General features: G+C 38.8%; 1 protein-coding gene across 1 annotated transcript in view; it reads right to left on the reverse strand.

The window, feature by feature from the left end:
• C9H12orf4 (chromosome 9 C12orf4 homolog) overlaps positions 1 to 12,133 on the reverse strand; it is a 51,064-nt gene that overhangs the window by 33,219 nt on the left and 5,712 nt on the right. Inside the window, exons 4-6 of the mRNA XM_003905825.5 lie at positions 9,132 to 9,313; positions 4,838 to 4,937; positions 4,599 to 4,720 (exon numbers count right to left, since the gene is read on the reverse strand). Of these exons, the coding sequence (XP_003905874.4) occupies positions 4,599 to 4,720; positions 4,838 to 4,937; positions 9,132 to 9,313 (404 nt within the window). The remainder of the gene's footprint in view (positions 1 to 4,598; positions 4,721 to 4,837; positions 4,938 to 9,131; positions 9,314 to 12,133) is intronic.

Raw genomic sequence — 12,133 nt, forward strand, 5'->3', positions numbered from 1 at the left:
AGAACAAGATCTCCAGTGGATTGACAAGCTTCCCCTGAAACAGATCCAGAATGGGTGGTGAATTGATACTAATGACCAAACCATCCTACCAAAAAAATTAGGACAACAAGTGTTAGAACACATCCACCGAACCACCCACCTGGGTGCTCGGCGGATGATAGACCCGATCAGACGCTCTAAGCTCAAATTCAGACATACAGCCGAGATGGCCAGCAGCATCGTGACAAGTTGCAAAGTCAGGCTGCAACGGGAACAAGGCTCAGGGGAACTAGGCCTGGTATCTACTGAGAAATAGATTTTACTGAGATAAAGCGAGGAAAATACGGGTATCGGTACTTACTTGTCTTTGTAGATACTTTTTCAGGGTGGACTAAAACATTCCCCACCAAGAAGGAAACTGCTCAGGTTGTAGCAAAGAAAATCCTGGAAGATATCCTCCCGAGGTATGGCTTCCCCATCCAGATAGGGTCAGATAATGGGCCGGCCTTCGTCGCTAAGGTAAGTCAGGATTTGGCTTCCATCCTTGGGGCAAATTGGAAACTACATTGTGCTTACAGGCCCCAGAGTTCAGGACAGGTAGAGAGAATGAATCGGACCTTAAAGGAGACCTTAACTAAATTAGCTATAAAGACTGGCGCTAATTGGGTGGTCCTTCTCCCCTACGCTCTGTTCCGGGCCTGTAATACCCCTTATAGACTGGGCCATACCCCTTATAAAATTATGTATGGCAGACCCCCACCCTTAGTTCCCAGCCTAAAAAATGATCTGCTCAAGTCTGAAACAGAAAATGTCTCTGAACTCTTATTTTCCCTACAAGCCTTGCAGAAAATTCATCAAGAAATCTGGCCCAAGCTAAAGGAACTATATGAGACCGGTCCCCCGCCGACACCCCATCCATACCAGCCGGGAGACTGGGTCCTAGTCAAGCGACACCGACAAGAGACCCTAAAACCCAGGTGAAAAAGACCACTCCAGGTACTCTTAACCACACCCACCACCCTAAAGGTAAAAGGCATCGCATCGTGGATCCACTACACCCACGTCAAGCCAGTGGTCCCAACCTCCGATCTTCTAGGACCAATCACGGCGGCGGCTAAAGCACCGGACGCGTGGACTGTGGACAGAGCTAGGAACAACCCCTTAAAACTCACCCTGCGCCGGCAGCATAGCTCACTGCAAACATGCAGTTAGGTAGTGTAACCCTAACGTTAGTCGCCCTAGTGGCCGCTAGAAAAATCACAAAACCAGCTCATAATCCCTTTGTCTGGAGATTCTGGCTTTATGAAAACCGAACCCACCCTGGGCAACCTCATAAGCCCGGAAAATTATTGGCCAGTGCTGATTGCCCTTCCTCAGGGTGCAACAGCCCAATTCTACTAAATTTTACTGGTTTTCGAATAGCCAAACCTATGACACCAATAATATGCTTTGAGTTTGATCAGACTAAATACAATTGTAAACACTATTGGTGGCACCAAAATGCCGGCTGTCCTTATAACTATTGTAACATCCATAGACCCCGTTATTAGGGAAAGAAAAAACAGTTAGACCCTAAGTGGCCCTTCCATCGTAGACGGGATAGAGACTTTTCATATACATGGATAGTTAGAGACCCCTGGAACTCCCGCTGGACCATGCCTCAACATGGGGCTGTATACTACTCCCCCTCCTCCACATGGCCTAGCAGTCACCTCTATCTGTGGCGAGACCTAGTACAAGTACTGCCCCTGGTCCACGGAAATATCCAACGACAGGAAAACAGACTAACACAAAACTTGCGTCCTTTCTCCTGGTTAAAGTTATTACAAGAAGGACTAAAACTTGCTAACCTTACAGGACTTCTTTCTGTGCGCCACTCTAGGGCGTTCACCGCTAACCGCTGTCCCTCTGCCATGGGGATCCTCTACCTTTGCCCAAGCTAACAACCTCCGAAACCTCTCGTATGCTCCTATCCTGAACGTGCCCCTATACCTAAACCCCAGTCAGGAGAAGTTTCCCTACCGTTTCTCAGGAACCAATTCCAGCCTCTGCAGCATCACTGCAACGCCCCCTAATATCACCTTAAGGGCTCCATCAGGCATATTCTTCTGGTGTAATAGAACCTTATCTAAGAACCTACCTAGTCCCTCTGTTAATAACCTACTGTGTCTCCCTGTCACATTAGTTCCCCGGTTGACTCTACTAACTGCTGGCGAGTTCCTAGGGTATACTGGTAACTGGACTAGTGCTGTTATTCACCCAGTCCCTAGACCGAGACCTGCACGAGCCATATTTCTCCCCCTCATTGCAGGAATCTCCCTCACCGCATCCTTCATTGCGGCCGGACTGGCGGGGGAAACCCTAGGTCACACCCTCATAAAAAGTAACAAGTTGTACCAACAATTTGCCATTGCTATGGAGGAGTCGGCTGAGTCCCTTGCCTCCCTTCAGCGACAGCTCACGTCCCTAGCTCAGGTAACCTTGCAGAACCGGAGGGCCCTAGACCTACTCACTACAAAAAAAGGTGGTACATGTATATTTCTAAAAGAAGACTGTTGTTTCTACATAAATAAATCAGGACTTGTAGAGGACCAGGTCCAACAGTTACGCAAGTTAAACACTGAAGTAAAAACACGGCAGTTTGCTTTGGCTGCAGACCAATGGTGGAATTCCTCTATGTTTTCTCTGTTAGCCCCCTTCCTTGGACCCCTGCTAAGTCTACTATTTCTGCTTACCGTAGGACCTTGTGTTGTTAACAGAATTTTACAATTTGTTAGAGAAAAATTTGACACCGTACAACTCATGGTCCTCAGAGCCCAATACCAACCTGTAAACGCTGAAACAAAATCAGACTTATAAGACCCAAGATTGGCTCTAAAGATACCTGAAAAAAAGGGGGGAATGAAAGGAGCTGGGCACATTCCTCAGCCCCCGGGCTCGAAACTCCCTGAGCCCAGTACAAACACCACCTGGAAAGTCTCCGATAAGGAGACAGCCGTTCAAGGTTACTGAAAGCGCGGGAGCCAAAAGAATTTCTTTGTTCCCCTGCAACTTTCGGGCTATAAAAAGCAAACGCTCGCATTGATCGGGGCCCTCTTGTATACTGTGTAAAGGAGGGACCAGGTTCGAACTTGTAGTAAAAATCCTTGCCTCTTGGCTTTGACTCTGGACTCTGGTGGTCTTCTTTGGGGAACAAACAGTCTGGGCATAACAAATACACACGTTCATTTTAGAAAGCTTCACGTATGATGCACTCTGATTTTTTTTCCCCTATTCTATTGTTATTTTTAAAAGGCTGGTTGGAAAATAAGGGATGTAGAATGGTTCATAGCAGGCTGCAACAGACAGTCTGGGGAAAACGGTAAGGCAAATGAAAACCCGTAATATTTAGATAAGAGATGCTACAAATGTCAGGTAAAGAGTTAACGATAACCTATCCATCTGTCCATCCATTCATCCCATAAATTTTTACTGAGCATGTCTTATGTGCTACTGTCAAGAGCTAAACACTTGGCAAGGGACTGGGTATATGACCAAAAAAAAAAAAAAAAAAAAAACGACATGAGACTGACATTACACAAATAAAATGCTATTTAAAAATACTTATAGCATACACTGGCATATGCTGGAAATAGGACTATTATACTGTACTCAGTATATTTCCAACTGAATATACTTTAGGATTTGAAAAAAATTAATTCTCGAACATACAGATACGTAGCCAGGAAATAATATAGGCATGGCCAAGCTCTAAGGGAATATGTGAAACACAATTTATTTAGGCCATGAGATGCCACACAAGTTATAATTCATGAGAAATCCTCCATGCTATTTCTGTACCTTCTACATGCTTCTGTTACTGCACATACCACTCTATACAGTATTATTTATTTATAGATCAGTCTCTGTTTCAAGAACATAAGCTCCATATAGGAAGGTTTTTTGTTTTGTTTTGTTTTGTTTTCCTGCTTAGAGAGTGTTTGGCGTTCAACCAATATTTACTGCATGGAATGGAAACTAAAGAAATAAAGATAGTATTTAAGTATTTAGGTGTATGTATCTAGAACATAAAACTAAAGTTCTATTTCAAACTAATCAATAACCATTGCCCCCCAAATAATCCACATAAAGCCTATAATGCAAAAGGTGGTAAAAGAAGCATAAAATTATCTTGAACTTTCACTAGCAAATTAAAAATACATGCAGATGGCCAGGCGCGGTGGCTCAAGCCTGTAATCCCAGCACTTTGGGAGGCCGAGACGGGCGGATCATGAGGTCAGGAGATCGATACCATCCTGGCTAACATGGTGAAACCCCGTCTCTACTAAAAAATACAAAAAACTAGCCGGGCGAGGTGGCGGCGCCTGTAGTCCCAGCTACTCGGGAGGCTGAGGCAGGAGAATGGCGTGAACCCGGGAGGCAGAGTTTGCAGTGAGCTGAGATCCGGCCACTGCACTCCAGCCTGGGCGACAGAGCGAGACTCCATCTCAAAAACAAATAAAAAAAATAAAAAAATAAAAATAAAAATGCATACAGCTAAAAGGTTTAAGTTTGCAGTAAATATAAACCATTACTAACAACAGACCATTATACAAATAAGAACAACACATAGTAAATACCTAAGGGAGCTGTTGTTGGGGTTTTTTAGGTCTTGGTGAAGTTTTATTACCCATTCCTGATACTCTTGTTTTTGGATGGCAGTTGATTGTTTTAATTCATTCGACCATTTATTTTCTAGGTCCTAAAAGAAACAGTGTACCAACTGGTTAATTTTTTTACCCAAACAAAACAAAAAAACAACAAAAAAAAACAAAAGAAAATGCAACTGCATACCTAAAAGTCACTGTATTTCACTTACTTGCTGGGATTCAAAATGCTGAGCAGCCAGTGAATTTACATCTTGATCTGTCAGTGATTTTCCCAACTCCTGCATCACTTTTTCCATTTCAATACCTTGTCTAAAACACAAATAAGCAAATCAGGGATATTCATCAAACTTTCAAGGTATATGATCCTTCAGATTCATCGAACACTCTCTATAAAGTGAAAATAAAAAAATTTTTTTATAGAAATGTGTCCACGAATGAGAATTATAACTTGAAAGTACTCAGAATCCTTGGAAATGGAAACTACCAAATTATGAGGACAGTGTCATATAATATCAACATCATTTGTGCAGCTAAATTTTCATCTAAATTTATTGCATAGATGAATGCAGTCAAAATCTAAGTTATCTTTCAATTACCACGGCTAATGTTAAAAACTCTGGACCTTCTTTTCACCTGCAAATTTCCTCAAAGAAGAGACTCTGCAAATTCAGCTTAAATGGATTTTCTATTTGTATATGAACTAAAGTGACTTCAACCTCTGAAAGTTAGTTTACATTATATCCAGAAGCAGACAATTAGATCCTGAGTCAAATTATTATTAAGCCATAAAATTTACAGAGGGATGTAAAATACAGTCTGAAGATGTTAGTCACACCTTCTGCATTTATCCAAAGAAACAATGTGTAAAAATAAAAAATGGTTTTTCCTACAGGAAAAACTAACCAGTGGTGTTAGAAGTACAGATAATGGTTATTTATGAGGGAAAGGGTAAAGGACTAGAAGGGCATGAAAGAGGCCTACGTAATGCTGGAAATATTCTATTTATTGATCTGGGCAATGGTTACGTGGTTGTGCTTAATTTGTGATAGTTTCCCGAGCTGTACACCCACAGTGTGTTGCCTTTTCTGTATGTATGTTATATTTTAATAAGTAAGTTCACTTAAAACATTGAAATTAAAGATTATCTTTCAATACAAATGTATGCAAAAAGTTTGTTCTAAAACAAATTTCTAACAAACTGGGAAAGAACAAAACACAGATATAAACTAAAAGGATTTTATCATCCTAGTTAATTCAAGTAAATTGCTCTTAAGAGTGAATTTCTGGCCAGGCGTGATGGCTCACACCTGTAATCCCAGCACTTTGGGAGGCCGAGGTGGGCAGATTACCTGAGGTCAGGAGTTCAAGACCAGCCTGGCCAACATGGTGAAAAATGCAATTTTTCTCTATTAAAAATGCAAAAATTAAAATGCAAAAATTAGCTGGGCATGGTAGCGGGCGCCTGTAATCCAAGCTACTCGGGAGGCTGAGGTAGGAGAACTGCTTGAACTCAGGAGACGGAGGTTGCAGTGAGCTGAGATCACGTCACTGTACTCCAGCCTGGGAGACAGAGCGAGACTCCATCTCAAAAAAAAAAAAAAAAAAAAGTGAATTTGTACTTATTTATAACACTGATTAAGATACTTATATATATATATGACAAATTAAATTCAAGCAAGTTATACATACATACATTTCTGTATATACATTCTGGTAGTAAATATTTAATATCATTTAAATCTCACTTAGTTCTAAAGCAGATGACTCCATTAATTTCTAATAACTACTACAGGTCAAGTGAAAATTATGCTTGCAAGTGAGATTCTTATTTAGAAACAGAAATAACTGCTAAACATTTATAAATACAAACTTAGATATAAATATATATTACTATTTTACATTACACATGTTCCCTCTAGTGGATAAAAGGTATCATTGCCATTTTTAAAGTTTAAAGAAATATCTAGAATCTGGTTTGCTTAAAAAAAAAGCACATTTCTTGTGAAGGAAAAGATAGAAATTCAACAAATAAAATTTCATGAACATTTATTTCATCCTAAATATGTCCAAAAGGCAACTAGCTAATCATATAGCTGATGATACAATATATATTTTCTACGATTAAGATAGAGGAAAATTTTATTACATGATGAAATACTAAATATAGCCTGGCTCAGTATGTCAGATGTGACAACTCTTTTAAAGATGTACAATGGCATTAAAATGAAATAAGAAATAAGAAAATGTGTCATTTCTGCTCATGAACTGGATAAATAAATTAAGCACCAAAATATCGGGTCAACCTCCACAAACACTAGTGAATTATAACTTACCTTAAGTCATACTGTTCACCTTTTCAATAAATAGTACCTACCAGAGGAATATAGCTTATTTTTTTTTTTTAAGCTAGCAGTTTGGACAGGTGAAAAATAAATTACAAAACTTTAAAAAATAGATGAATTCAAGCATTATTTACATGTTTAGAAAGAAAAAAGAAGGCCAAACCCCATCAAGAAATATGGCCAAAGATCATTCCAAACAATGAAGTAAACCCAAACAAACCTCTACTAAAAAACTATTCCATGAAAAAAAAAGTATGAATACCAGTAAATGCAGCTAATTAGTAAGTTAATTCAACTTCCCAAAAGATGAAGAATCATGTAGAACAGAAATCTTCTTCTGATTTAGAAAAAGGAACCATTATAGACTATTAATGGCTAGATATAGAGTTTTCTGGGGGGTACAGGCAGCGAACTATGCTGCAAGTTAGAGTTACTCAACAGACGAACTGAAGTACTAGGAATGGAAGTACAGGGAGCCAAAGTGGGAATTTATCAATATACCCAAAGAGGCAGAATGAGTATAGTCACAGAAGACCTGAGAGCTAATAACAGATTCAGGATGACTTAAAGGTTATATTATTTGAAGGCCTAGGAGGAAAAATCAAACAAATTGAAGTTCAACAGAAAGTAATTAATTAGTATTAGGTAATTCTATTTTTATGTATTTTTAAAAACCTAATTCTATATTTTGTTCTTCTTTTTAAACTATATTCACAATTTTATTGGTTACATAATAAAGAACTAGAAAGAAAATTTTGTCTTCCCCAGGGAAATATGTTTCAACTATATACCTAGTGGCAACCGTATCTCATCGAAAAGGAATAAACTGCCTCAACACAGCTGGTCAACAAACCAAACCTATAAACAGTGACAAATATCTCAAAACATCATGTTCTTTTTGACAAAGAGATCATTCTAATATTTTACAAAGTATGAGCATAAATGTCCAGAGGAGTACAATTGTTATGAAAATTTACAAATCTATGCCATATAATAAAAATGCTAATTTGGTACACAGAAGAGGGTATCCCTCAGGAACAATTATTAAACACATTTGTTTATTATTTTTCTGTACTTAAAATTTTCTTAACCATGACAACATTCCAAAGATCATTCTCATCTTGCTGGCCTTACTGTTTCTAACGGGAAGCTAATGAGAACCAGGAACAAACCAGCACATCTTTTTACATTTACTCCTTTGGGACTATTAAATCAGTTACACTAAAAAAAAAAAAAAAAAAAAAGTGATTTAGTCCTTATGTACTCTCACAAAGCAACACTAAAAATATTACCTTCATTGCATATACACCCAATGTCTTAAATAAGTGTTTTTAGGATAACGAATGTTATTAGATTCTGCTAAATTATAGTGGATTATCTAGAACGACACATCCTGAATTCCTATCACAATTTATCTAGAGTTACTAGAAAGCAGTCAGGGAGGCCACTTCTTATTTTAAAATACACAATGCTAGAAGTTTTTGACATACTCCAAAGAAAAAATAAATAATAAAAGCATTGTTTGTATACTGTGTTAAGTAATCCATACAGTAGGAATTCAAATCTAATTACAATGTCTTGGAACAATACTAGCGTTATTATTTTTTTCTAAGGTACTTGAGCATACAAAATGAACTGAAAGAGCCATGGACATAGTTAGAGCAGGGCAATGCAGAGGTTCTGAATAGGGAGACAGAATGGTACAGTGGTTAACAGTTCTGAAGTCAGATTTCCTGGTTTCAAATTCCAGCATGCCCTTGGACAAGTTACTTATTTAAACAAAAACTTCTTCATCTGTAAAATGGAAATAATAGTAGGGTTATGGTAAAGATCAAATGAGACAGGGTATCCAAAGCACTTTGCACAGTGCCTGGAACAAAGCAAACCTTCTAAGGAAGTAATCTATTCCTCTTATTAGAGATAAGAATATACAAGGCCACCAGCATCATTTATTTAGGTAAATCACTTAGAAAGTGTATAAACCTATGAGGACCCTCCCAGTTGTAGTTACACATGTAAACATACAAGAAAATTAATTTCTAATATTGAAGTATTTTTTTCTATCTTATCCTTTTTGTAAAAAATAAAAACAAGTTGTTCTGCAGGCCATCTATTTGACAATGTAACATTTCATTCTGATAATGCAAGAAATTTGAAATACCTCTCTCGTAATTTTTTCAGTTCCACATCTCTTTCACCAATCAGTTCTGAGATACTAACAAAGTAATTATGTTCCAAATTTAAGAGCGTTTCAGAGGCAGGAGAATGAATTAGGTCATGGTACACATCTGCAAAATCTTCATCCCAACTGGGTTCTTCAGGCCTTGCGTGCTCTAATGTGGTCTACAAGACAATATACAGACATTCTTAAATCATGACCTAGTATTTTTATTTAACAGACTACCAGAAAAGTACGTATATGATTCAATTTTTGTACATCAATGACAGAAAGACCCTCTTTTATATATATATGAAGGTGTGTGTATTATATAGGATTATCTAAGTACAGAAAAAAAAATGTGGAGAGACACAGACTAAGTTCTTAATATAAGTTACCTGGAAGCAGAAATGAGAAAGAGGTACTAATGCGGAGGAAGGGATAGGAAGTGTCCATAATAAAAGCGTAGGCTATGACCTCATTTCTGTGAAATCACACACACACACACACACACACACACACGATCAACAAAACGCCAATGGTGGCTATTTCAGGACAGTGGGATTTCTGATAGCCTTTATTTATATTCTAACATACTGCATACTGTATGGTAAAATAACTTGCATGCATTAGTTACATAATCAGAGAAAACTTTTCATTATGAAAAAAATACTACTAAAATAGGTTACATATTTAGAAAATAAGGTGACCTATGTGGTCACCTGTGAATGAAAGCCAAATTCATGCATACCTATATCAAGATAAATGTGTAATTATGCATTTAGTTTGACCTTTTCTAGTGTTACGTTTTCTTTTTAAAATATAAGCAGGCTTTTAAGTATATAAAAATGGTAGCTATTAAAATGAAGAAGGGACTGAGTAAATGCTGATAGACAAGAAAAGCAGAAACAGGGAGAAACAAAATGGGAATGCCCTCAGCACACACAGATACATCCAGGGAGGTACAGATGCCTATTCCAAGGGCAGCCTCCTCAACTCGTCAGAGGAAACTGATAGCTGAGAAGGCCCTTGTCAAAGATCATATGATTTAATGGCATGAAGCAGCAACAAAACAAAGATTTTGATGTTTTTTCCATTATAGATCTTTGCAAAAGATACCTGTAAAAAAAAAAAAAAACTAAACTAAATTCTTCCCTTTTCTTACCCATGAAAATATTAAAAACTGGAATTTATAATATGACTTAAAGTAATAATTTACCTTAAAACAACTGAACACATCACAGAAACAGGTATATTGAACTCAGTCAGTCAACAGGGAAACTTTTCTAATTTGTTCTCTTTCACTTCAACCAGTGGCCACATCAGAAGGCAGGAGACTAGCTGAACCTAGGAACTAGGATTTCATCTACTCTATGCCTCTGAAACCCCAACACTGTTCTGATAACTGTTCATCTTTAGAGGTGGTACTGCTGTAGGAATTATAACCAGCCCATGGGACTTAATTTCTGTTTAAAATTCACTTCAGGGCAAAGTTGAAATTTTGTAGGGAGGAACTACTGCAAGACTGTAGGGATGTGCTTGGCCACACGTAACACCAGATGTTCAATAGCCCCACTACCAGATCATTCAACTACAATAATCTGCAGCATTAATTTTAAACTCAGTCTAAGGCAAGCCTTATGAATAGGTAGAAGATACCTACGTGAGAAGAACTAAGCATAGTTTTTTCCTTGATCTAATTTATGCCACTCCCTCAGGACAGATGCTACTAGAAAGGGGACTGTGACAGCTGAGAGGAATGGAGCACTGAGGAAGTGGCTGCACAGAGAAAGCTATTCAATGTCCAGGCCATTATTTCTCCACCTCCACTTCCAGGCATAACATCTGACTTCTCTGAGGTTCAAACCATTTGGCACCCCTTATCTTTCATGGTCATTATTATCTAACAACCTACCTGTCCGTCACTCACCCTCATTCCTGTGAAGCTTTGGCACCAAGTTCAAAGACTTCCTCTCTGCCCCACATCCTGCAACCTGGGTTACCTGGATATCCATGTGGATACCCATCCAAGGCCCTGCCTTCTTACTTTCCTGAACTCTACAGTCTTTACTGTGGAGTCCCAGTTAGGGCAAAGGAGTCAGGCTGGCAGGACCAGGGGAAAGCAAAAAGAAAAAGCAGAGAAGCTATAAGTCTGGCTTTCTTCATGGCCAGACCAAGCTTGTCCAATCTGTGGCACAGGATGGCTTTGAATGCCGCCCAACACAACAAATTCATAAATTGCCATGTTTTTTTTTTTTTTTTTTTTTAAAGCTCATCAGCTATCCTTCACGTTAGCGTATTTTATGTGTGGCCCAAGACAATTCTTCTTCTTCCAGTGTGGCCCAGAGAAGCCAAAAGATTGGACACCCCGGTCCAGGCCATGTAGCCCTCCTGCGCCCAACTTTCACCAGACACCTGCAAGATAGCTGCAAGACTGCAGCTCACTGCAATCTTGGGGTTATCAGTACTGTATGCAGCACTCTACAGCATACAGCATAAATGCTGTCCTATAAAATCTCCAGCAAGCCTTTGTTTCCTTGAAGTCAGCTTCTCTTCTGCTGGCCTGCCTATTGCCTCCTCGCAATGTATTTTCCTGCTTTCTCTAATAAATCCACCTTTCTTTATCTACAACTGTCTTGGTAAATTCTTTTACCCCTGTACCACCAGCCCAGATAGTCACTGTTCACATGCAAAATTTACTAGTTCTCCACACCACCTCAGCCAACCCTTTAGTATCCTCATCAGAAACTCAGTCAGTCAGTATTCAAACATTCTAGTCTCTGACTATAACCTCCACCCAAGATTTCTCACTCAATAATTCCCAGGTAATTGATATTTAACCTCATTAGGACCTCCATTTCATAAGTTTCTCAATGTTTTCATTTTTTTATCAGCCATCAACTGCCACCTAGCTTCACTTCCTTCCCGATGTAGCTTACGTTTTGTGATTTGGCATTCAACCACTGTCTTGCCGATATCCTCAACTCCCTTGACTGATGTACCTT

This window comes from Papio anubis, chromosome 9 (genome assembly GCF_008728515.1).
Source record: "Papio anubis isolate 15944 chromosome 9, Panubis1.0, whole genome shotgun sequence".
Classification (NCBI taxonomy): Eukaryota; Metazoa; Chordata; class Mammalia; order Primates; family Cercopithecidae; genus Papio; species Papio anubis.